At 47.7% G+C, this 26,952-nt stretch overlaps 1 protein-coding gene across 1 annotated transcript in view; it reads right to left on the bottom strand.

The window, feature by feature from the left end:
• LOC144683842 (sodium/hydrogen exchanger 2-like) overlaps nucleotides 1–26,952 on the bottom strand; it is a 197,766-nt gene that overhangs the window by 57,284 nt on the left and 113,530 nt on the right. Inside the window, exon 8 of the mRNA XM_078547326.1 lies at nucleotides 3,452–3,616. Coding sequence (XP_078403452.1) covers nucleotides 3,452–3,616 — 165 coding nt within the window. The remainder of the gene's footprint in view (nucleotides 1–3,451; nucleotides 3,617–26,952) is intronic.

The raw sequence follows: 26,952 nt of genomic DNA, 5'->3' as shown, positions 1-26,952 counted from the left end.
CATTCATGGGGTGAGGGCATCGCTTGCTAGGCCAGCATTTATTGCCCATCCCTAATTGACCCTGAGAAGAAGGTGGTGGTGAGCTGCCTTCTTGAAACGCTACAGTCCCTGTGGTGTAGGTACACCCACAGTGCTGTTAGGGAGGGAGGTCCAGGATTTTGACCCAGCGACAGTGAAGGAACAGTGATATATGTCCATGCCAGGATACTGAGTGGCTTAGAGGGGATCTTCCAGGTGATGGTGTTCCCATGTATCTGCTGCCCTTATCCTTCTAGATGGTAGCAGTTGTGGGTTTGGAAGGTGCTGTCTAAGGAGCCTTGGTGAGTTCCTGCAGTGCATCTTGTAGATGGTGCACACTGCTGCTACTGTGAGTTGGTGGTGGAGGGAGTGAATGTTTGTGGATGGGGTGCCAATCAAGTAGGCTGCTTTGTCACGGATGGTGTCAAGCTTCTTGAGTGCTGTTGGAGCTGCACTCATTCAGGCAAGTGGAGAGTATTCCATCACACTCCTGACCTGTGCCTTGTAGATGGTAGACAGGCTTTGGGTAGTCAGGAAGTGAGCTACTCGCCACAGGATTCCTAGCCTCTGACCTGCTCTTGTAACCAGAGTATTTATATGGCTAATCCAGTTCAGTTTCTGGTCAGTGGTAACCCCAGGATGTTGATGGTGGGGGATTCAGCAATGGTAATGCCATTGAACATCAAGGAGCGATGGTTAGATTCTCTCTTGTTGTAGATGGTCATTGCCTGACATTTGTGTGGCGCCAATGTTACTTGCAACTGTCAGCCCAAGCCTGGATATTGTCCAGGTCTTGCTGCATTTGGACATGGACTGCTTCAGTATCTGAGGAGTTGTGAATGGTGCTGAACATTATACAATCATCAGTGAACATCCCCACTTCTGACCTTATGATGGAAGGAAGGTCATTGATGAAGCAGCTGAAGATGGTTGGTCCAGGGCACTACCCTGAGGAACTCTTGCAGTGATGTCCTGGAACTGAGATGACTGACCTCCAAAAACCACAACCATCTTCCTTTGTGCCAGGTATGACTCCAACCAATGGAGATTTTTCCCCCTGATTCCCATTGACTTCTGTTTTGCTAGGACTCCTTGATGCCACACTCAGTCAAATGCTGCCTTGATGTTGAGGGCAGTCACTCTCACCTCTCCTCGGGAGCTCAGCTCTTTAGCCCATGTTTGAACCAAGGCTGTAATGAGGTCACGACCTGAGTGACCCTGGTGGAACCCAAACTGAGTGGCAGTGAACAGGTCATTGCTATGGAAGTGCCGCTTGATAGCACTGTTGATGACCTCTTCCATCACTGATGATCGAAAGTAGACTGATGGGGTGGTAATTGGTTGGGTTGGATTTGTCCTGCTTTTTGTGTACAAGATGTCTTGGGCAATTTTCCACATTGCTGGGTAGATGCCAGTGTTGTAGCTGTACTGGAACAGCTTTGCTCGGGGCGCGGCAAGTCCTGGAGCACAAGTCTTCAGCACAATTGCCAGAATATTGTCAGGGCCCATAACCTTTGAGGTACCCAGTGCCTTCAGCTGTTTCTTGATATCACGTGGAGTGAATCGAATTGGTTGAAGACTGGCATCTGTGATGCTGGGGACCTCCGGAGGAAGCCAAGATGGATCATCCACTCGGCACTTCTGGCTGCAGATTGTTGCAAATGCTTCAGCCTTATCTTTTGCACTGATGTGCTGGGCTCCTCCATTAGAGGATGGGCATATTTGTGGACCCTCCTCCTCCAGTGAGTTGTTTAATTGCTGCTTATGCTGTTTGGAAAGCAAGTAGTCCTGTGTTATAGCTTCACTAGGCTGACACCTCATTTTTATGTATGCCTGGTGCTACTCCTGGCATGCCCTCCTGCACTCTTCATTGAACCAGGGTTAATCTCCTCACTTGATGGTAATAGTAGAGTGGGGGATATGCCAGGACATGCGGTTAGAGATTGTGGTTGAGTACAATTCTGCTGCTACTGATGGCCCATGGCGCCTCATGGATGCCCAGTCTTGTACTGATAGATCTGTTTGAAATCTATCCCATTTAGCATGGTGGTAGTGCCACACAACACGATGGAGAGTGTCCTCAATGTGAATAAGAGACTCTGTCTCCAAAATGACTGTGCAGTGGTCATGCCAACCAATACTGTCTTGGACAGATGTATCTGCGGCAGGCAGGTTGGTGAAGATGAGGTCAAGTATGTTTTTCCATCACTACCTGTCACAGACCCTGTCTAGCAGCTATGTTTTTTAGGACTCGGCCAGCTCAGTCAGTAGTGGTGCTACCAAGCCACTCTTCATGATGGCGACTACATTCTGTGCCCTTACCACCCTCAGTGCTTCCTCCAAGTAGTATTCAACATGGAGGAATACTGATTCATTAGCTGAGGGCGGATGGGACGTGGTAATCAGAGGATGTTTCCTTGTCCATGTTTGAGCCGTGAGACTCCATGGGGCCCGGAGTCGATGTTGAGGACTCCCAGGGAAACTCCCTCCCGACTGTATACCACTGTGGTGCCACCTCTGCTGGGTCTGTCCTGCTGGTGGGACATGATATACATACCCAGGATGGTGATGGGACATGACCTGTAAGGCATAATTCCGTGAGGATGACTATGTCAGGCTGTTGCTTGACCAGTCTGTGAGACAGCTCTCCCAATTTTGGCACGAGCCCTCAGGTGTTAGTAAGGAGGACTTTGCAGGGTTGACAGGGCTGAGGTTGCCATTGCCACTTCTGATGCCTAGGTCGATGCCAAGTGTTCTGTCTGGTTTAATTTCCTACTGACTACTTTTTAGCAGTTTGAAACAACTGAATGGGCCGCTAGGCCATTTCAGAGGGCAGTTAAGTCTTAAACACATTGCTGTGCGGTCTGGAGTCACATGTGGGCAGGTTTCCTTCCCTAAAGGGCATTTGTGAATCAGATGGGTTTTTACAACACTTGACAATGGTTTCATGGTTACCATCAGACTTTTAATTCCAGATGTTTATTGAATTTGAATTCCACTATCTGCCGTGGTGGGATTCAAACCCAGGTCCCCAGAGCATTACCCTGGGTCTCCGGATTACTAGTCCAGTGAAAACACCACAATGCCATCGCCTCCCCCAATGCATAGTTCTATATTGTAGAGAGGAAGTAGAAACCTTAAAGGACCTTAAACAGTCTGGCAAGGTTAGACACACCCCCATATTAGCAGCTAAACACCACAGCTGTGTTCCAGACTACCAGGAAGGATAGCCATTGAGTGACAAAAAAACCCACTATAAATATAAGGCGTTGCACAATTCCTCTCATTGAGCCTTCTTCCTGATAGCACTGATTAGCCAACATGGCAGGTTTACTCTGCAAAGAACTACCAACCAGTGGAATTCAGAACTTCATGATGGACAACACAAAGATAAATTAAACAATGCTCAGTTCACAACATGAAGTCTACTCACTGGAGAGAAGCGAGGGATGGTGCACCAACCAGCTGGCCTGCCTCTGCCAGCTCAATAGCGTGTTTCTTCTCCAGTTTCTGGTATAAAACAACAATGCTGGATTTTGACAAATGTTGCTCTCTGATGAAAACCTTGTTGAGATACTTATTGTTGAAGTTCTCAAATCTGTAAGAAATAGAAAGAAAAATTTAACAGGAATTCTGGAAACAGTTCCATCTCAGCTGTGTTTGGCCAACTACAGCTCAATCAGTTCCAACTCTTTCCTAGTCCTACAAGATTGCTGCATTAAATTAAAATGCTGGGTTTGCAAACTTTGATTATCATGAATACTGGAGACTTAATTAGAACAGCAAGAGATAAAGGGGAGATTTAATGGAGGCATTTCACAGCATGAAGGGTATTGATGGAGTAAATAAGGGGAACTTGTTTCCACTGGGAGGAATTCAATAATGAAAGTATGCAGATTTAAGGTGATTAGCAAAAGATCCAGAGGAGAGTTGAGAATTTCTTGTTGTTCAGCGAATCTTTATGATCTGAAAAGCACAGCCTGAAAGGGTGGCACAAGCAGGCTCAATGGTAACTTTCAGAAGAGAATTGAATGTACCCTTGAAAAGGATTAATTTGCAGAGCTACGTGGGATAGAACTAACAGAAACTAATTGGATAACTCATTAAAAGAGCCAGCAGAGGCACAATGGGTGAAATGGCCTCCTTTCTGCACTGTTTGATTCTGGTTTGCAATCACTGTAAACTGAAACAATCTGAAATTATGACAGAAACTGCAGTTTTGTACCAATCGTTTAAAGCAGAATTCTATCTGACTGTGACAATGCCCCAGAACCACTCCAAAGGAGTTCAGTTCATTATCACTATGTATTGAATAAATTCTCAGGCACATTTTAGACCAGAGTTGGTGTTAACACTCATGTCACTAATTAGTAATTGTAAATTCAACCTTTCATACTGTAATGGGGATTATGTGACTGTGTAGGCGAATTAGCCCTAAACACAGGTAATCTTAAGGGTGGAGCTTTCTAACCTTGGTCTTGGTACAAGCATGTAGCTTCATCAGGAGTCTGTAAATAAAGTTTACTGTTTCTTGCAAGAAACTTGCTCTGCACTCCAAATTCATTACACCCTGAGTCAGTAAACCATGAATTCAAATTTCAATTCAGGAGTTGAACACATAATTTTGGCTGATACCCCCTGCACTTCTGAGGGTGTGCTGCACTGTCAAAGCTCTGGCTGTGAGGTTAATATGAGATCCTTTCTGCCTGTTCCATTGGTTCAGGTGTGAAGGATCCCATGCCCCCATTTAAAGAGGAACAAGGAAGTTTTCTGCTGTTTTGACCAACATGGTTCCTTCCAAAAACATAAACATTCAAAGAAACACTGGCCGGGGATTTTCCGGCCCTGTGGTGGCAGGAACTGCCGCTGGAGATTTGGCAGCCAAGTCAAAAATCCCTTGACTTTTGGTGGGACCGGATGATCCCCAGCAGCGGGCGGGGCTGGAAAATCCTGCATTGTATTAGGGATAATGCTGGAAATATGCTCTTTTTGGAACCTTAAAAAGGGTGTAACGTTCATTTTTTTAAATCATTCATGGGATGTGGGTGTCACTGGCTGGGCCAGCATTTATTGCCCCTCCCCAGTTGCCCTTGACAAAGTAGTGGTGAGCCGCCTCTTTGAACCGCTGCAGTCCAGGTGGTGTAGGTACACCCACAGTGCTGTTAGGAACAGAGATCGAGGGTTTTGACCCAGTGACAGTGAAGGAACAGCGATATATTTCCAAGTCAGGATGGTGAGTGACTTGGAGGGGAACTTCCAGGTGGTGGTGTTTCCATCCATCTGCTCTCCTTGTCCTTCTAGATGGTAGTGGTTATGGGTTTGGAAGGTGCTGTCTAAGGAGCCTTGGTGAATTCCTGCAGCATGTCTTGTAGATGATATACACTGCTGCTATTGTGCGTCGGTGGTGGAGGGAGCGAATGTTTGTGGGTGGGCTGCCAATCAAGCAGGCTGCTTTGTCTAGACGTTGTTAAGCTTCTTGAGTGTTGTGGGAGCTGCGCTCATCCAGGCAAGTGGGGAGTATTCCATCACTCTCCTGACTTGCGTCTTGTAGATGGTGGACAGGCTTTGGGGAGTCAGGGGATGAGTTAATCACTACAGGATTCCTAGCCTCTGTCCTGCTCTTGTGCCCACAGTATTTATATGGCTAGTCCAGTTCAATTTCTGGTCAATAGTAACCCCAGGATGTTGATAGTGGTGGATTCGGCGAAGGTAATGCCATTGAACTTCAAGGGATGATGCTTAGATTCTCTCTTGCTGGAGATGGTCATTGCCTGGCAGTTGTGTAGTGCGAATGTTACCTGCCACTTGTCAGCCCAAGCCTGGATATTGTCCAGGTCTTGCTGCATTTGGACATGGACTGCTTCAGTATCTGAGGAGTCACGAATGGTGCTGAACATTGTGCAATCATCAGTGAACATCCCTACTTCTGACCTTATGATGGAAGGAAGGTCATTGATGAAGCAGCTGAAGATGGTTGGTCCCAGGGCACTAACCTGAGGAACTCTTGCAGTGATGTCCTGGAGCTGAGATGACTGACCTCCAACAACCACAACCACCTTCCTTTGTGTTAGGTATGGCTCCAACCATCGGAGGGTTTTCCTCCAATTCGCACTGACTCCAGTTTTGCTAAGGCTCCTTGATGCCACAATCTGTCAAATGCTGCCTTGATGTCAAGGGCAGCCACTCTCACCTCACCTTGGGAGTTCAGCTCTTTTGTCCATGCTTGAACCAAGGCTGTAATGAGGTCAGCAGCTGAGTGGCCCTGGCGAAGCCCAAATTGGACATCAGTGAGCAGGTTATTGCTAAGCAAGTGCCGCTTGATAGCACTGTTGATGACCCCTTCCATTACTTTACTGATGATCGAGAGTGGACTGATGGGGCGGTAACTGGCCGGGTTGGATTTGTCCTGCTTTTTGTGGACAGGACATACTAGGGCAATTTTCCACATAGTTGGGTAGATGTCAGTGTTGTAGCTGTACTGGAACAGCTTGTCTACGGGTGAGGCAAGTTCTGGAGCACAAGGCTTCAGAACTATTGCCGGAATATTGTCAGGGCCCATAGCCTTTGCAGTAACTAGTGCCTTCAGCCATTTCTTAATAACACGTGGAGTAAATCGAATTGGCTGAAGACTGGCATCTATGATGCTGGGGACCTCCGGAGGAGGCCGAGATGGATCATCCGCTTGGCACTTCTGACTGAAGATTGTTGCAAATGCTTCAGCCTTATCTTTTGCACTGATGTGCTGGGCATCCCCATCACTGAGGATGGGGATATTTGTGGAACCACCTCCTCCAGTGAGTTGTTTAATTGCCCACCACCATTGGATGTGGCAGGACTGCAGCACTTAGGTCTGATCCGTTGGTTGTGGGATCGCTTAGCCCTGATTATCACTTGCTGCTTATGCTGTTTGGAATGCAAGTAGTCCTGTGTTACAGCTTTACCAGGTTGTCAACTCATTTTTAGGTATGCCTGGTGCTGCAACTGGCATGCCCTCTTGCACTCTTCATTGAACCAGGGTTGATCCCCTGGCTTGATGGTAATGGTAGAGTGGGGGATATGCCGGGCCATGATGTTACAGATTGTGATCGAGTTCAATTCTGCTGCTGCTGATGGCCCACAGCGCCTCATGGATGCCCAGTCTGAGTTGCTAGTTCTGCTTAAAATCTATCCCATTTAGCACAGTGGTTGTGCCACACAACATGATGGAGGGTATCTTCAATGTGAAGGTGGGACATTTTCTCCACAATGACTGTGCGGTGGTCACTCCTACCAATACTGTCATGGACAAAGCATCTGTGGCAGACAGGTTGGTGAGGATGAGGTCAAGTATGTTTTTCCCTCTTGTTGGTTCCATCACCAACTGCCACAGACCCAGTCTAGCAGCTTTGTCATTTAGGACTCGGCCAGCTCGGTCAGTAGTGTTGCTACCGAGTCTTTCTTGTTGATGGACATTGAAGTCCCCCACCCAGAGTACATTCTGTGCCCTTGCCACCTTCAGTATTTCCTCCAAGTGGTGTTCAACATGGAGCAGCACTAATTCATCAGCTTAGGAAGGGTGGTACAAGGTTATCAGCAGGAGGTTTCCTTGCCCATGTTTGACCTGATGCCATGAGACTTCATGGGGTCCAGAGTCGATGTTGAGGACTCCCAAGGCAACTCCCTCCTGACTGTATACCACTGTGCCGCCACCTCTGCTGGGTCTGTCCTGCCAGTGGGATAGGACATACCAGGGATGGTGATGGCGGAGTCTGGGTCATTATCTCTAAGATATGATTCCGTGAGGATGACTATGACAGGCTGTTGCTTGACTAGTCTGTGAGACAGCTCTCCCAATTTTAGCACAAGCCCCCAGATGTTAGTAAGGAGGACTTTGCAGGGTTGACAGGGCTGAGTTTGCCATTGTCGTTTCTGGTGTCTAGGTCAATGACAGGTGGTCTGTCCGGTTTCATTTATTTTTTGAGACTTTGTAGTGGTTTGATGCAACTGAGTGGCTTGCTAGGCCATTATCAGAGTCAACTGCATTGCTGTGGGTCTGGAGTTATATGTAGGCCAAACCAGCTAAGAATGGCAGCATTTCTTTCCTCAAAGGGCATTAGTGAACCAAATGGGTCTTTACAACAATGGTTTCATGGTCATCATTAGACTTTTAATTCCAGATTTTTATTCAAATTCCACTATCTGCCGTGGCAGGATTCAAACCCTGGTCCCTAGGGCATTAACCTGGGTGTCTGGATTACTAGTCCAGCGACAATACTACTACGCCATCACCTCCCCATACTGCCCACATACCTGCTGTCACTGCTTAGTAGAAGCAATCCGGTACATATGAAATGCTTTGAACTGTTTCTGGGAGAACAAGTTCCATTTATTGACTGAAATAAGTTCATTATTCAGATCACCCTTTACTTAACTTGTCAACTTTAAACATGTAATTTCCTAAATAATAATTGTGTATATTGTCCTTGTATTTATAAGTGAACTTTAGGGAACCCTTCAATGGGAAGAAGAACCTATAGTAATTACACTCCAGGGTCTCCTCTTACATTGGATGTATATCCAGACAGAATGGGGAGAATTTGAATCTGGAAGAGCACATGGGATTGCGTGCGGATTGGTATTAAAGTTGGCAAAATTACAAGTGCGTATGGAAGCCGGTTCCAATCCACACCTGCGTTTAACATGGGCACACCAGTTTGACTGTGTGTGAACCCCCCCTTGGAGAGGCAGGCTGCTTACTAACATATGCTGCTTGTTGAGTTGGAGCGATATTTCAACAGAACCTGGATGAGGACCAGCAGCAGAAGCTGCAGCCTGCTGTTGACAGACCTGTAGTTGGACAGCAGGGAGCAGAGGTGTACAGAGGAGAGCAGCAGACAGGTGCAGCTTGCAGGAGGTGCTACCCATGAAACAGAGTATAGGCAGAGGATTTTCTGTCAGAACAGCAGTGCACCTGCAAACTGATTAGGTGATTTTTTTTTATTCGTTCATGGGATGTGGGCATCGTGGCTGGGCCAGCATTTATTGTCCATCCCTAATTGCCTTGAACTGAGTGGCTTGCTAGGCCATTTCAGAGTTAACCACATTGCTGTGGGTCTGGAGTCACATGTAGGTCAGGCCAGGTAAGGACAGCAGGTTTCCTTTCCTAAGGGGCATTAGGGAACCAAATGGATTTTTCCAACAATCGACAATGTGTTTTTTAAATGGTCATCGTTAGCCTTTTAATCCCAGTTTTTTATTGAATTCAACCCGGGTTCCCCGAGCATTATCCTGGGTCTCTGGATTACCAGTCCGGTGACAATACCACTACTCCTCCGCCTCTGACAGGAAAACCTGCTCCCTGCTGCACCTGGTGACTATGCGATATCTGGGGCTGTCAAAGTCACCATCATACTCAACCTGTATGCCTCTGGACCTTTCCAGAACCTACCATGACATATCTAAGATATGCGAATAGAATGCATTAGGCAGTTCACAGATGGCTTGTTTTCCAGGGTGGGTAATTTTGTAAATTTTTTCTGTGATGACACTGACCACTTGGTTTCGCCTCAGTGACTGCATTGTCCCAGATAGAGGGTGCTTTACAAACACTACCATGGCAACCAGGAGTTTTTATAAACCACAACGGATATTCATCCATCAATATGCAGCGGGTGTACAATTACGAGGACCTGGGGTCTATGCTCTACTGGTGACCGTCAAAATCACCATTCCCCTCACCATTTTTGCCTCCAATCATTCATTTTAATCTCATGGCACTCCAACTTCTCTCAGTGCTTCAGACTTTCAAGCTGACTTAATGGGTGATTCTTAAGTAGCAAAGGATACCCACTTCAAGTTCGTCTGGTGACACCAATCAGAAACCTGACCAATGAAGCCTGGGAGTATTACAATGAAAGCCATATGACCACCAGATGTGTTACTGAGCCACCATTGGCATGCTGAAGATGTGCTTCAGGTACCAGGACAGATCTGGAGGTGCCCTTTAGTACTCACCAGCCAGGGTTTACAGAGTGGTTGTGTCATGCTATGCTTCTACACAACATTGCACAGCAGTGAGGGTTAGAGCTGCAGGAAGAGCAAGATCCTGAATGCACATTGCTTGCAGACGTTTCTGAGGAGCAGGAGGGAAAGGAGAAGATGTGAAGGACGCCAGTGCACTCCCAGCTGGAGCACTGCTGCCACAGATGACAGGAGTGCCCGTATTAATCCAAGGTTCAGTTAGTTACCATCACTGGACCCATGCCAGAATCACATGCAGAGGCCACTCCTCCCCCATTACCCAAAGAAGCCACATGCAAAACAGTATCGCAAAACACTGACTTCCTCTTGCACATTCACTGGTCCCACTAATGCCCTTTTCCCATTCAATATCAAGCAAGTGAAAAGGCAACAACAACAAAAGTGGGCAGGATGGGCAAATGGTGCAAAATAATAAAATTTATGTGATTCTACAAAAGAACAGAAACTTTACAACAACATTTTCTCATACACCCACGCGGCTTGTGCAGGTACAAAACTTTTCCCTTCCTTTTCTACATGATATAACCCCTGCAGCTTCAGCAGAGGTAGAGCCAGATTGTCCACATCCCCGTGCTGACTGTCGAGGTACTCTTGGCCAAAACAAAAAACTACTGCGGATGCTGGAAATCCAAAACAAAAACAGAATTACCTGGAAAAACTCAGCAGGTCTGGCAGCATCGGCGGAGAAGAAAAGAGTCGATGTTTCGGGTCCACATGACCCTTCAACAGAACTGAAGTATAGACATGTCTGTCCTTGGCTTGCTGCATTGTTCCAGTGAAGCTCAACGCAAACTGGAGGAACAGCACCTAATCTTCTGACTAGGCACTTTACAGCCTTCCGGGCTGAATGTTGAATTCAACAACTTTAGATCTTAAACTCCCCCTCCCTCCATCCCCACCCCGTTTCTTCCCCCTCCCTTTTTTTTTCAATAATTTATATAGATTTTTCTTTTCCCACCTATTTCCATTATTTTTAAATCTACAACTAATACCTTGTCAGTCTTTCCAACCCACCCCCACTAGAGCTGTACCTTGAGTGTCCTGCCATCCATTCTTAATTAGCACATTCTCTTAGATAATATTACCACCTTCAACACCTCTTTGATCTTTTTGTCTGTGACATCTTTTGATTATCTGCTCCTATCACTGCTTGCTTGTCCCTACAACCACCCCACCCTCAACTTCTCTCCCCCCGCCCACCACCATAAACCAGTTTATATTTCACCCCTCTCCTAACTATACTTCAGTTCTGTTGAAGGGTCATGTGGACCCGAAACGTCGACTCTTTTCTTCTCCACCGATGCTGCCAGACCTGCTGAGTTTTTCCAGGTAATTCTGTTTTTGTTTTTTACTCTTGGCCAATGTTCTCTGGGTTTTGGAGTCCGTGAGGACCCCCTCCAAGAGCTGCTCCGCCTGCACCTGTGCAGGGGAAAATTCAGCTATCTGAACACACGTATTGATAAGTCCCCAAGTCCCCACTTCCACATCCCCTTTTACCATCATTCTTCTCATTAGCCAGCTTCACTGCTTGCCCTCTGCTGGACAGCAACCTGCTGCTGATCAGTGAGGTACTGTAAGGTAAAGGCTAAGGTATCTGTCCTCTTATTAAAGGTGCCAGATAATTTGACACCCAGGGTAGAATTTGAGTTGGCGGGCGGCCATGATCAGAGGGCCTGGGAGTGGCCGGGGAACAGGCCGCCACCCGCAATCGGCCCCCGACCGCGATTTCACACAGGTTGGTCAATTAACAGCCAGCAAGCGTGAAAGACGCATTGAAAGACTCAATGCTATCGGGTTAGGGTGGGAAGAGAGTGAACGCTGAAGTCAGTGCAGGCACGGTGGAGCGGGGTCAGAAAGCTCCCTGAAGGCAGGGAGCTGACAAATTTAAAATCAGCAAAGACAGAATTTAAAATCCGGAGAAAATGTCCACATTCAGAATGCGTCACCTGTTGATGGAAGTTATAAAAATTCTGTGCATAGGTTTTTTATTCATTTACTTACGGAAATCTCATCCCACCCTTGGATGAGATTTCCTGAAAAATGCAAAGGCCACCTGGCCGATTCACCCGCCCGCCAACCGTAAGGTTCGGTGGGCAGCAATAAATCCCTGTTAATTAATACTTCAATGGCCTTGATAGGCCTCTTAATTGTCGGCGGGTGTGCTGCCGACTCTCGCGCATTCCCGTTGACCAAAATATCGTGCGAGTGCGCAATGATATTGGAACACTTGTCCGACATCATAGTACGCTATTTCACGCTCGAGTGTATCGGGCACACACCCACATGCCAAGCGGAAAATTCTGCCCTGAGAAATTGTATGTACATGGTCAACGCATGCATAGACTTATTTAATAGCTGTGATTAAACTTCTATGGAGTTGACCACTATTCATGTACAGAGTGTTGCAATGCCATGTGGCATCAACCCACACAAGTTTGAGGCAGCCTGTTCCATTCTCTCCGTCATTGTGGTCAGTGTGCTTCTAACACACACTCTCTGCTCCTGCTCCCAGGTTACAGCTAAGCAGAAGCTTGGAGAGGGCTGAGCCCTCTGATGAGGATTCTCCATTGCCTCATTGTCGCCACCATCCTAATCTTGTTCATTTGGCATCAGGTGAAATCCCAACTCTCCCTCTAACTGGTTCCCATCTCAAATGTGAGTATCTGAGCTGCTGTCCTATGATGGTGTATGCTCAGAAGGAATCAGCACTATGAGGATTCATTGTCTTTGAGGTCCATGGAGTCCTGTTGCATGTGTGCAAGCCCTGGCAGAGAGAAAAAGATATGAATTAGTTCTAACAAGGTAGGAATGTCAGAGCTTATCATTATGATGATCCTATCTCAAACACCACCACCTGCAAGTTCCCCACCAAGCCACACACCATCCTGATTTGCAACTATATTGCCACTCCTTCACTGTCAAAATCCTGGAAGTCCCTTAATTCCTAACAGCACTGTGGGTGTGCCAACGAGTGAGGGTAATGACATGTTCACCCAATGGATGCATTGCACTTAGTGAAGATGACTGTCAGAAAGAGGCATCAAATTGCCTAAGGATCGGGGTGCTTCATGCATCTATGGGGATTTGAGAAAGTGCATAGAGAGAGAAGAATGGCGTGTTTGCAAGGTAATTCAGTGTAAGGAGAGGTGTAATGGTGCAAAAGGATGAGGAATTAGATTGATGCACATGACAGGATGTACCCAATGATACTCACTTTTCCTGACCTGGTTAGGTTATTAAAGCACGTCCTGCACTGAATCCAGATACATGGTACTAAGATTCTATTGCTGACCTCCTGGACCCCTCCAGGCATATCTTCCTTGTGGAAATATCAGGTTTCTTCCACCCGTTGCTTCGGAAGAGAATGGGTGGAATTTTATCTTAATAGACCCCCCTGCAGCAGAGGGGCTGGTAACAGTTCAGGAACCAGTTTCTTGATGGCTACCCACATTCTGCCAATGAAGGACCTCTATTTAACGGGACCCCGGCAGGAGTCAAAATGGCTGCAGAGAATCTTGATTGTGAAGGCTAGTGCAGTCAAGGAAATAGAAAAGACCAGCATGCACTTGGTTATCTGCCACATACGTTTCCCTTTTCATGGTCTGCCATTTTGGAAGGACCCTTGTTCCAGGAATTAGCAAATGTCAGCAACGACCTGCTGTGAAAGCCTGGAGCTCCTGAGGTGCTGTTGCTCAGTCAGAGCGAGGAAGCTGATCCTCCCTCTGTATACCATGTGCTGGAGTTATCACCCCCTTTGAACTAGATCTCTGTGTCTATCCCTAGTGCCCGGTGGAGTGTCATGGCTCTGTGGTACTGCTGGTGTTAGTGTGGCTCCTGGTGCTGCTGCTGCTGGGGTGGCTGCTCCTGTTGCTCCTTCTCAGGGGCCTGGGCTACTACTGCATAGGAGGCTCCCATGCTGCAGTGAAGGCTGGCAGCAGGGAAATAGAGATCAAGGTGAGTTAACACCAAGGTGTATGAAAATACTTCCTAAAAGGTAGGAATGGCCTTCAAAGCAAAGAAGCAAGGTATGTGAACATGAACCTTTCACAGTGGCAGGCCACAAGCTTCGCAATTTCATATTTTAAAGCCTTCCCAGCCTACCAGTTTCACTGATCAGTGAATTTCCTCTGTAATCTTGCCTTGTTGACCCTGGTGAGTTCCACACAGCTTGGAAAGCTGTTTATCCAAGAATGCGGGGTTAAAATCTCAGTCAATCATTTTTCTAAATATTTAATTCCTTACCCGATAGCTCCATGGGTTTTCTCATTTGCCTGCAAATTCGCCTGGGTTAAACTCAGAAGTGAGTAGGAGCATGTTGTGCTCTAGACCCAAGCACTCTTTTCACAGCTTTAAACCACCACACCCCCACTCCCATCACCGCTGAATCTGCTGAACCTGCCTGTTAAAATTCTGCCAAAACTCTCTGGTTCATCACTGCCTGCAGCATTACATCAGGGGAGGCCTCATTAAAGCTGGGTACAGCCTTGACCATCCTGAATCCTTTGTCAATGTTCTTCTTCTCTTACTTCCAACTCTCAACATCTCCAAATTCCACCTTTGGATTGACTCTTTAAATATTAGAGTTGAGTTCACATTACACAGGCCCTCAACACTCCCACTGCCATGCAATTGACCCCTAACCCAAGAGTGAAATGATACTGAGGCTTTTTAAAATTTATTTGTCCAGGGAGTGTAGGCATCACTGGCTGGGCCAGCATTTATTGTCAATCCAAGATTGCCCTTGAGAAGGTGATAGTGAGCTGCCTTCTTGAACTGCTGCAGTCCACGTGGCATAGTTACACCCACAGTGCTGTTAGGGAGTGAGTTCCAGGATTTTGACCCAGCGACAGTGAAGGAACGGCGATATATTTCCAAGTCAGGATGGTGTGTGACTTGGAGGGGAACTGGCAGATGGTGGTGTTCCCATGCATCTGCTCCCCTTGTCCTTCCAGGTGGTAGAGGTTGTGGGTTTGGAAGGTGCCCCCAAAGGAGGCTTGGTGAGCTGTTGCAAGGCATTTTGTAGATGGTACACACTATTGCCACTGTGTGTCAGTAGTGGAGGGAGTGAATGTTTGTGAATGTGGTGCCAATCAAGCAGGCAGCTTTGACCTAGCTGGTAAAAACAAAAAACTGCGGATGCTGGAAATCCAAAACAAAAACAGAATTACCTGGAAAAACTCAGCAGGTCTGGCAGCATCAGTGGAGAAGAATAAACTCGAAACGTCAACTTTATTCTTCGCCGGTGCAGCTAGACCTGCTGAGTTTTTCCAGGTAATTCTGTTTTTGTTTTTGACCTAGCTGGTGTTGAGTTTCTTGAGTGTTGTTGGATCTGCACTCATCCAGAGTGTTCCATCACACTCCTGACTTGTGCCGTGCAGAGGGTGGACAGGCTTTGGGGTGTCAGGAGGTGAGTTACTCACCACAGAATTCCCAACATCAGACCTATTCTTGTAGCGACAGTATTTATATGGCTTGTCCAGTTCACTTTCTGATCAATGATAACCCCCAGGATGAAAGTCAAGGGGCGATGGTTAAATTCTCTCTTGTTGGAGATGGTCATTGCCTGACACTTGTGTGGTGCGAATGTTACTTGCCTTTGTCAGCCCAAGCCTGAATGTTGTCCTGGTCTTTCTGCAAATGGACACGGACTGCTTCAGTATCCAAGGAGTCGTGAATGGTGCTGAACATTGTGTGTGCAATCATCAGCGAACATCCCCACTTCTGACCTTACGATGGCGGGAAGATCATTGATGAAGCAGCTGAAGATGGTTGGGCCTAGGACTCTACCCTGAGGAACTCTTGCAATGATTTCTTGGGACTGAGATGATTGTCCTGCAACAACCACAACCATCTTCCTTGATGCTAGGTATGGCTCCAACTAGTGGAGAGTTTTTCCCCTGATTCCCATTGACTCTAGCTTTTCTAGGGCTCCTTGATTTCATAATCAGTTAAATGCTGCCATTATATCAAGGGCAGTCACTCCTATCTCACCTCTTGAGTTCAATTCTTCTTTTCATGCTTGGACTAAGGCCGAAATGAGATCATGAGCTGAGTGGCCCTGGCAGAGCTCAAACTGAGTGTTAGTGAGCAGCTTATTGCTAAGTGTAGTTTGATAGCATTGCCGCTGACCCCTTCCAACACTTTGCTGATGATTAAGAGTAGACTGAAGGGGTAGTAATTAGCCAGGTCGGATTTGTCCTGCTTTTTGTGGACAGAACATACCTGGGCAATTTTCCACAATGCTGGATAGATGCCAGAGTTGTAGCTGTACTGGAACAGCTTGGCTAGGGGAGAGGCTAGTTCTGGAGCACAAGATTTCGGTAGTATTACTGGAATGTTGAAGGGCCCACAGCCTTTGCAGTATCCAGTGCCGTCTGCTGTTTCTTGACATCACTTGGTGTGGATTGAATTGGCTGAAGACTGGCATCTGTGATGCTAGTGACCTCAGGAGGAGGTTGAGATGGATCATCCACTCGGCACTTCTGACTGAAGATTGTTGCAAATGCTTCAGCCTTCTCCTTTGTACTAATATGCTGGGCTCCTCCATCATTGAGAATGGGAATATTCATGGAGCCTCCTTCTCCTCTTCCTGTTAGGTGTTTAATTGTCCACAGTCATTCATGACTGCATGTTGCAGGACTGCAGAGTTAAGATCTGATCCATTGGTTGTGGGATCGTGCCCTGACTATTGCATACTGTTTCTGCTGTTTGGCATACAAGTAGCCCTGTGTTGTAGCTTCACCAGGTTGACACTTCATTTTTAGGTATGCCCCAATCCCAACATGCCTCAGAATTATTATTAGGTCAATGTTCTAGAGAGTCAGAAATAAAAGCAGCTATTACATTACCACACCAACTTAAGCGTTTATTAGATATAACAAAGGGAGTTTTTACAATAATCTGTATTTCTTTCTTTCTTTGCCTTTTTTTATTCCCATATTTAATTCATATGCCTCTCACATTCACTCTTCATTGAATGAAGATTGATCCCATGGCTTGATGGTAATGGTAGATTGAGGGATGTGCTGGGCCATGAGGTTATAGATTGTGTTTGAGTACAATTCTGCTGCTGGTGATGGCCCACAGCACTTCATGGATGCCCAGTTTTGAGTTGCTGGATCTGTTCGAAATCTATCGCATTTAGTCTGGTGGTAGTGCCACACAACATGATGGACAGCATCCTCAATGTAAAAATGAGACTTCATCTTCACAAGGGCTGTGTGGTGATCACTCCTACCAATACTGTCACAGGCAGGTGCATCAGTGACAGGTAAATTGGTGAGGACGAAGTCAAGTAGGTTTTTCCCTCTGGTTAGTCCCTTCACCATATACTGCAGACCCATTCCAGCAGCTATGTCCTTTCGGACTCGGCCAGCTCAGACAATAGTGGTGCTATTGAGCAAGTCTTGATGATGGACATTGAAGACCCCGACCCAGAGTACATTCTGTGCCTTTGCAACCTCAGTGTTTCTTCCAATTGCTGTTCAACATGGAGAAGCACTGATTTATCAGCTGGATGGGTACATTAAAATGCAACAGACAGATTATGGGCTGAAACTTCCGGTCGGCATGGGGGGCGGGTCTGACACGCCGACACATAAAATGACGCGCGATGACGTCAGGCGTGCATCCCAGCATCATCGCGCACCATCACGATATTTTGTTCGGTGGGCGCGCGCCTGAGTCAGCTGCATGCCCACCGAAGTGTCAACGGCCTATTAAGGTCATTAAGAAAGTAATTAAACTAGTTAAGAATGCTGCCTGTCCAACCTTAAGGTTGGCGGGCAGCCGAAAAGCCCAAGCGGCCTTCGCGCTTTTCAGGAAACCTGATCCACGGGCGGGATGAGGTTTCCTGAAGCCTTTATAAAATTAATAAATGAATTTTCCCGCCTTTACGAACATGTCCCAACTCATGTGACACTGTAACATGAGGGGACATGTATAAATCAATTTTTACATCATGTTTAAAAATGTTTTATTCTCTATTCAATCTCCCCGAGGCAGCTCAATGCCTCAGGGAGATTGAAGTGCTCATTCACACGCAAGTACAAATGAGCCCTGGCCCTGACTCTCTCTCCTAACCCCTGCCTGCACAGGTAGTGCTGAGCACTACCGGCCGCGCATTACACTGGGCGGGCCTTAATTGACCCGCCCGTATAAAATGGTGGTGCGCAGATGATCGCGGGTGGCGATCAGCTCCGCGCCCGCTCCCGCCCAGTCTGCCCGTCATAGGAAAAAACCAGGCCTATGTGTTAAATTTATTTCTAGGTTATGCACACAAGGTCAAACTCTCCCCAATCCCAAAGTGTCTCAGTATTATTATTGGGTCAATGTTCCAGTGAGTCAGAAACAAAAGCCATTACATTCCCATACCAACTTGAGTGTTTATTAGACATAATAATCTATATATCTTTCTTTGTTTGCCTCTTTTTATTCCCTTATTTAATTCACATTGAAGGCTATTTGGAAATTTACGGGATATTTTTGAAGCACCAGTTATTTGTTCTTCAATGTGCATTGTTTCAAGTGAGTTAGCATGAGTATCCAGTGCTAAGTCATTGGCCATTACTTAGTACTGACCAGGACACATTGCCATCATTGGAAATTTATAGAAATATTTTGTGTGAGCGTATGAACTATTATTCCAATCAGTTAACACATCTGTTAATATAGGGGATAGGAGCATTTAATATGAGAGGGTTAAGTGTTTATATAACATCAGAGAAAGTGATTTCTACCCTAATATCTTAAAATGTTTCAAGCCCTTCCAATGGCTTATTTAATAATTGGACTGAATGCAATGCTGAGCAGGAAGCTCTGTCGTATTCCTCATCTGTGATAGGTTTGCTGTCTCAACCAGGGTGGAATTGAGGAACTGCAATAGCCTTTGGCTGCCCTGGCCAGAAAGCAGGAATTTGCCAGTATTGGGACAGGATTTCTGGGAGTGCGTCAACATTTTCTGAGGGATCATGTGGGCTGTGCAAATAACTGCAGGGGAGTCCCTGGGAGTGTGTAAATAACTGCAGGGGAGTCCCTGGGAGTGTGTAAATAACTGCAGGGGAGTCCCTGGGAGTGTGTAAATAACTGCAGGGGAGTCCCTGGGAGTGTGTAAATAACTGCAGGGGAGTCCCTGGGAGTGTGTAAATAACTGCAGGGGAGTCCCTGGGAGTGTGTAAATAACTGCAGTCGGTCCCTGGGAGTGTGTAAGTAGTGGAAAGGGTGGTGTCTGGGACTGTGTAAATAATTACAGGGTGGTGTCTGGGAGTGCGTAAATAATTACAGGGTGGTGTCTGGGAGTGCGTAAATAATTGCAGTGTGTCTGGGACTGTGTAACTAATGGCAGTGGGTCCCTGGGACCGTGTAACTAATGGCAGTGGGTCCCTGGGACCGTGTAAATAATGGCAGTGGGTCCCTGGGACCGTGTAAATAATGGCAGTGGGTCCCTGGGACCGTGTAAATAATGGCAGTGGGTCCCTGGGACCGTGTAAATAATGGCAGTGGGTCCCTGGGACCGTGTAAATAATGGCAGTGGGTCCCTGGGACCGTGTAAATAATGGCAGTGGGTCCCTGGGACCGTGTAAATAATGGCAGTGGGTCCCTGGGACCGTGTAAATAATGGCAGTGGGTCCCTGGGACCGTGTAAATTATTGCCGCGGGTCCCTGGGAGTGTGTAAATTATTGCCGCGGGTCCCTGGGAGTGTGTAAATTATTGCCGCGGGTCCCTGGGAGTGTGTAAATTATTGCCGCGGGTCCCTGGGAGTGTGTAAATTATTGCCGCGGGTCCCTGGGAGTGTGTAAATTATTGCCGCGGGTCCCTGGGACTGTGTAACTAATTGCAGGGTGTCTCTGGAAGTGCAGGTGAGGGGTCCCTAGGGTCTGCATTTTACCTTTGGCGGGCGCACCCAATTGGCGGGCCCAGGACCGGTCGGGATTCAGACCGCCGACCACGATCGGCCCCTGACCGCGATTTCACGCTGGCTGGCCAATTAACACCCAGCCAGCGTGAAATGCACACTGAAATGCTCAGCGCTGCCGGGGTGGAGGTGGGAAGAGGGCAGGCGATGACGTTTCTGTAGGTGAGGGTGAGCGCTGCGAGAGGGCTCCCTGAAGGCAGGCAGCTGCCTCAGGGAGCTGGAGACCTGAAAAAGCTGAAATGATGGGCTGAATTTTGCAGTCGGCGAGCAGAGGGCGGGGCCCGTTCGCCAACATGCAAAATGATGCGGGATGACGTCGGGGGAAACCCCCAACATCATCCCGCCCCATTTAAATTTTCAGGAAGGCGGGGGGGGGGGCACAGCCAAATCAGCTGTGCGCCCGCCAACCTGTCAATGGCCAATTGAGGCCATTGACAGGATAATTAAAACAATTAAAGGATCTGCCCATCCAACCTTAAGGCTGGCGGGCAGACCAGGAGCCCTGACGGGCTTCCGAAAAAACATGAAACCTCATCCACCGGCGGGATGAGGTTTCATGTCGGGTTTAAAAAACTTTAATAAAGTTTTAGTGAAATTTATTAATATGTCCCATCTCGTGTGACATTGTCACATGAGGGGGACATGTTGAGGATTTTTTTATTTTTCTATTTTTAATGTTTGAACAACTTTCAGCGATCTCCCTGAGGCAGCACTCTCGCATTTGGGGAATCCCCCCTCTGCCCGCACAGGAAGCGCATAGCGCTTCCCACCGGGTGTCACGCTGGGCGGGTCTTAATTGGCCCGCCCACTTAAAATGGCGGCGGGGCCCGCTTCTCCGGCGAGGATTGGCTCCCCGCCCACCGGAGATTGGGTCAGGCCCACCCGCCCAGTAGGCAGAAAATTCTGCCCAATGTTTTAAACAGCTGGAAAAAAAAAGTGTCCATGCATCATAATCAATCACCTAAAAATATAACTGATAAAAATGCTGTCCACAGAAATTTCTTTTTAATTTAATTTAATAATGGAAATTTCGTCCTGCCCTTGGATGAGGTTTGATGAACAATGCAAAGGCCGCCTGGCCGATTTGCCTGTCCGCCGACTGTAAGGTTGGATGGGCAATGAAAAATCGGAATCGATTGTGCCGTTAATGGGCTTATTTGCCCTCTTAATTGCCGGCGAGCGCGCTTCCGATTTTTGCGTGCGCCTGCCGAGCAAAATATCGCACGAGGGCGAGATGACATCAGGATGCCCGCCCAACGTCTTGCACTGTTTTATGCCCGATTGGACTGGTCGCACACCCACCCGCGAGGCATAAAATTCTGCCCTATGAGTATGTAAATAATTGCAGTGGGTCCCTGGAAGTGTGTAAATAATTGCAGTGGGTCCCTGGAAGTGTGTAAATAATTGCAGTGGGTCCCTGGAAGTGTGTAAATAATTGCAGTGGGTCCCTGGAAGTGTGTAAATAATTGCAGTGGGTTTCTGGGGATGTGTAAGTATTTGCGGGGGAGATCCCTGGGAGTGTGCAAATAATTGCAGGGAATGCCCCTGGGATTGCGTAAGCAATTGCGGTGGGGTCCCTGGAAGTGTGAAAATAATTGTAGGGTGGTGTCTGGGAAAGTGTAATTGCAGGGGGTCTCTGGAGTGTGTAAATAATTGCAGGGGAGTCTTTAGGAGAGTGTAATTAATTGCAGGGGGGTCTCTGAGAGTGTGTAATTAATTGCAGGGGATTTCTGGGAGTGTGTAAATAATTGCAGAGGGGGTCTCTGAGAGTATGTAATTAATTGCAGGGGATTTCTGGGAGTGTGTAAATAATTGCAGGGGGGGTCTCTGAGAGTGCATTGGTGTTGCAGGAATTGCAACCCAGTTGCTGGTGGAACTTGATGGCATTTTTGTGGTTTTATTATTTCACTTTTTACAGCTCCATTTCTTTCTGAATGCAGTTCAATAGGATAAAGAAAATCTACAAATTTCTCCAAACAGAGAACATTTGTAACATTTACCTTCCTGACTTTGATACCTCATGAATATACATTTTCATTTTTGGCATGACTTGATATTTGTACTGTTGATAAGGTGAGTGTTTGATAAGTGCAGGACAATGTTTTGCAATCTACAGTGCTGATTGTTATTCCAGAACACACATTAAATTGCACGTTAAGTTTGACCAGGAGCCATGAACCCACAAAATAGAAAGATTATCTCACCAGAGGCAGCAAGTTCTGAATATTCTTTGCCTGTTTTAATGACCATTCATATCAGATGTGTATAAGTCACATCATCATTAAACTTGTTATCATGAGGTATTTTCCATTGACTTACTGCTTTGGTGATAATGGAAAAGATTAGGAATCGTACAATTATACAGCCTTTCAGAAACATCTCAAAGTATTTTATAAAGTGAATAATTTGGGATGTAGTAACTTTAAACATGGACATTTCCAGCAGTCATATTGTACACAGTTCAAGCTAACAAATGGGAAGAAATAAATGACCAATCATTCAGGTTTAGGTGCTGATTTGTGAGGGGCTAATTAACATCCCTGCTTACTGAATCACAGAAATTATCAGACAGAAGGAGGCAATTTGAACCATTGTGCTTGAGATCCAGAGAAAGATAATCTAAAACCAACTACCTGTCCTTTCCCCACCTCTATCTTTCCATAGTCTTCATTTTCAGCTATGTTTTTGGTCTCTGATTCAGTAACCACTTGTGGGAAGACTGTTCTCCAAATAATGCTGTCCAAACCACTGAAGGATAGCTCTGTAGTAATGTAGTTTTTATTAGTGTTTGAGCTTTACCTAGCCGTTGTTGCAGATTAGCTAACTAACTGCAGTTTCGGTATGCAGGCATCACTCTGACACATTGAAACCTGCATCTTTCAATCTCCCCTATGTTGGACAAAACTTTAACCTTTAGAGCAGCTCATAGCGGGCGGGGCCAGCAGTGGGTCAGGAACCCGGAAGATAGTGGAGTGGGTTTTATTATGGCTTTTTAACTCTGCCACACTATTAGCGTCCCAATTCTGGGTTTCCCAACAAAATGGAGCAGGCAGGTGTGATCATGGCCTGCAGCTGACTGTTCAGCCATCACCATTTAAACAGACCTTGTGAGGGTCACAATGGAGCCATTCTGCAATTTCCAGGACAGAGACAGCTAGAGTAATGATGTTGTCTGAACATGGGCAGCTGTTGCCTGCCCCCCTCAACCCCCAACCTGGCCCTCTCAGGCATTTCTGGGGGCAATGGTGCATGGTGAAAGGGCCCACAGAGAAATATTCTGCCCAGCAGATAAGAAGAGGCCAGCCTCTGAGAGCAAGCAGGCGTGGCTGAAAGCTGGGGAGGAGGTAAATAGCAGGACGGTGATGCCTCGCTTATGGATACGATGCCAAAAGTGGTTCAAATGACCTCATTAGATCAGGAAAGGTGAGTGGCTTGCCGCATTCAAGTGCAAGCCTCCTCACTTTGATTTCCCCAGCATCCTCCTGCACAGCACTCTTCAGACCAATGCACCTTGCAAATCCACTCATTTCTCTCACTCGATTCACCTCCTCACATCTCCTTCTGAGCAACCAACATGGACACTTGCCTTCAACTTATCGCTACCTCATAGCCATCCCTCACACTGACCCTTTACAAGTGTTGTCATTCCATCCTCTCAAAACATTTCATTTCTGACACTCAGAAGTATCTACTCTCCTTGCAGAAAGAGGGAGCGCAGAGCTCCGGGAAGTGTCAGCCGGCGATAGCCTTCCAGTAATCACCATCCTGACCATGATGGAAGACAAGGCCATGGAAATCGGCAGAGTGGCAGGCTGCATGCTTAAGGAGGTGAAGAGATGGGGGCCTCCAAGGTATCTGGTGGCAGAATTAGAAATCAGACTGTCACATACAAACAAGGAGCAGGAGTAGGCCCTTCAGCCCCTCGAACCTGCTCCGCCATTTAATAAGATCATGGCTGATCTTGTAGTAACTTCAAATCTGCATCCCACCTACCCCTGATAACCTATCACCCCCTTGTTTACCAAGAATCTAAACACCTCTGCCTTAAAAATATTCAAAGACTCTGCTTCCACTGCCTTTCAGGAAGAGAGTTCCAAAGACTCCTGACCCTCTGAGTGAAAAAATTCTGCCTCATCTCTGTTTTAAATGAGTGACCTCTCATTTTTAAACAGCAACATGCCACACAACACTCACTCATGATGGCACCAGTAACTGAAATATGATCATTTTTACACTGATGAATTTGAACCCTTTACCCATGTCAGATCTAATTCATAGGCAGAATTTTGCCCTTGGCGGTCAGGATCGGCGGGGGCAGCGGGAAGCCTCCCGTGATCATCAGTGCACCACAATTTGACGCGAGCGGGCCAATTAAGGCCAGCCCAGAGTGAGCGCAAAGGGGTGGGCAGGTGCAGGTGCTCAATGTCCACCGGGTCCAATGGCGATTCGGAGGTCGATTCAAATGCAGTCTCGGCAGCCCATGGAAGACAGCCATGAAGGACGCGGAAGTCGTGATGGACAGTGTTGCAGACAGACACGGCAGGTGGAAGGGCAGTCGGCTCCGCCTTTCTCAGACGAGTGCCTCGCTGCTCTCCTGGAGGAGGTGGCGGTGAGGAGAGAAACCCTTGTCCCCAGGGACAAGAGGAGGAGGCCCCCCCACCTCACCAAAATGGCCTGGGAGGAGGTGGCATCCAGGGTCAGCAGCCACAACGTGGTGAGGCGCACATGGGTCCAGTGCTGGAAGCGCTTCAACGATCTCCTGCGATCGGGAAGGGTGAGTACTGTGTTGGAATGGGTCGCTTTGCAGAGCAGTTAAGAGCTTCCCATCCCCCCATGGACCTCAGAGGTGTAAGAGTGTGAGTGGCAAATGTCAATGAGGCAGCATCTGGGCAAGGGGGTGAGCCCAGGCTTCTTGGACTGAGTGTCTTGTGGCTCGGGGGTCATGAATTGGCTGAGCTCTGAGAGATGTTCCTCAGGTGGGGTTGGCCAGGCTGCAATGGCACTGCAGGTACAGGGTGGACTAATCAATGCTCCCCTATCCTTTCAGGAGAAAACATCCCATAACAATGCAGAGAGGTCGCGGACTGACAGGGGACCACTCCGCCTAATAATCCTCAATCATTATGAGCAGGAGGTCCTGGAGCTGGAGAGGCACCATGTGCCTAGGTCAAGCGGCCACAGTGAGGTTGGGATGCCACAGGGAGGTAAGAGTGCAGTGCACTGCAGGTCACAATGTTGGTAATTGCAACCATTCCACTGTAGTCTCTATATTGGTGTCAGCCTCAAACCTGTAATTCCCATTGATAATGAAAAGACGAGGGCACCCTGATCTCTGTCTCATGAGTCTGCCAGGCATGCACAGTAAAAGTGCGACGACTTCAATTAATGACATGTCCTTGTTCTCTGTTTCAGGCTCACCAGCTGCCCATCGGGGTGAGGAGCCTGAAGGCCCAGCCCTGGCCCAAGGACAGCATCCAGCAGAATGCACCCGTGTATCACACCCTCTCTACCGAGCAGGCACCAGCGCAGATTCCAGCACCTCAGTGTGCATTAGATCGCTGGCTACTATCTCAGTGCACATTGGTGAGGGCACTTCACACTCGCTTGAGGTGCAGGCAGAGTCAGAGAGTGCCCAGGGCGCCGGCAGTCGGCGGACGTCTGGGGACCAGGCACATGTTCAGTCGGTGGCTGATGATGGGCCTCTGGAGTTGTCCATGAGGCAGCAGATGATGGGCATCCAGCAGGATGTGCGGGAGGATCTGGCGGGGATACATGAGGGAATGTGTGCCATGGTCTCCATTGTGGAGGAGTCCTTGCGGAGCGTGAGCAATGTGTTGACCCTCATGGCTGAGCGTACTGCCTCTTCCATGGAGAGAGTGGTGACTCTCATGGAGAGGATCCTCCAGGAGCTGAATCAGGGTTCCTGGACATGCACTCGGACCTGCAAGCCCTCACACCAGCAATAACCTCAGGTGGTCAGTGCTAGTGTGGGAGATAAATGAGGCACCCAGTATCCCAGCTAGGTGCCGGGCTATCAATGGTGAGCAGGGAGGTCCAGAGTAACCTCTCGTTGGCGCACGAGCTGCCTGTCATCTCTGTGGGCTCTTCTCAGGGTGCTCTGGATGATGGCAGCAGCTCCTCTGCCCCTCTGCCAGTGACCATTGCATTCGATTGAGGATGCAATGACTGGGGAGATGCCAGCTGTGGCACTGGCCACTCCCTCCCAGGCGGGGCCAGCACACACTCCATGGGCCAAAGGACACCCGCCAAAGTCACCAAGGCCAACAGGACAGCAGAGTGAGCAGGCTGTCTCCAATGCCTGTGCCAGCGAGGGGGGAACGCCTAGATATAGCATCCACAAGCATAAACTTAAAGCACCTTAATCCCAACACGGCCTGCTCACGGGTGATATTTGTTTCCCCCATTTTTCCGTTCAGTGTTTATTGGTGTGATGGAAAACAGCTGTCAATGTTAATCTGTAGAATGTTTGCCAGGCTCCAGTTAATTAAATGTGTTTTTGTGCAATTGACCTCTGGATGCTTCATTTGTTCTGCAGGTGCAGGGTGAGCCATGATGGATGTGTTTCTCTTTAAACTTCATTGAAATGGTGCATAGTGTATGTTGTTGACCAAGGAACTGGTCCTGTCAGAGATCGAGTATGGAGCCTGCAGCCCTGGCATGCGGTGGTGGTTCTTATTTGGTAGGCTATCTGAAGGAGCGTTGGATCAAAGCGTCCTGGGTGTCCCTGCCTCCCTGGAGGTTGCCCAGGTCAGCATCTATGCCCTCAGCGTTATCCTGACCGTGCTCGTCCTCAGACTCACACTAGGCTCATCGTCTGTTGCCTGAGCAGCTGTGACAAGATCTTCTTACTCCACTGAATCCCCCCTTTCCAGTGCCAGGCTGTGGAGAGTGCAGCATGCAACCACCATCAGTGACACCACCTTTTGAGGGATAGCCCTTGTCACCCAGCAGCCATCCATCCAGTCAGGCTGGAGCACTG

Source organism: Cetorhinus maximus, chromosome 8 (assembly GCF_964194155.1).
Source record: "Cetorhinus maximus chromosome 8, sCetMax3.hap1.1, whole genome shotgun sequence".
In the NCBI taxonomy this organism is placed as follows: Eukaryota; Metazoa; Chordata; class Chondrichthyes; order Lamniformes; family Cetorhinidae; genus Cetorhinus; species Cetorhinus maximus.
This window is presented reverse-complemented; position numbering and strand designations above follow the sequence as displayed.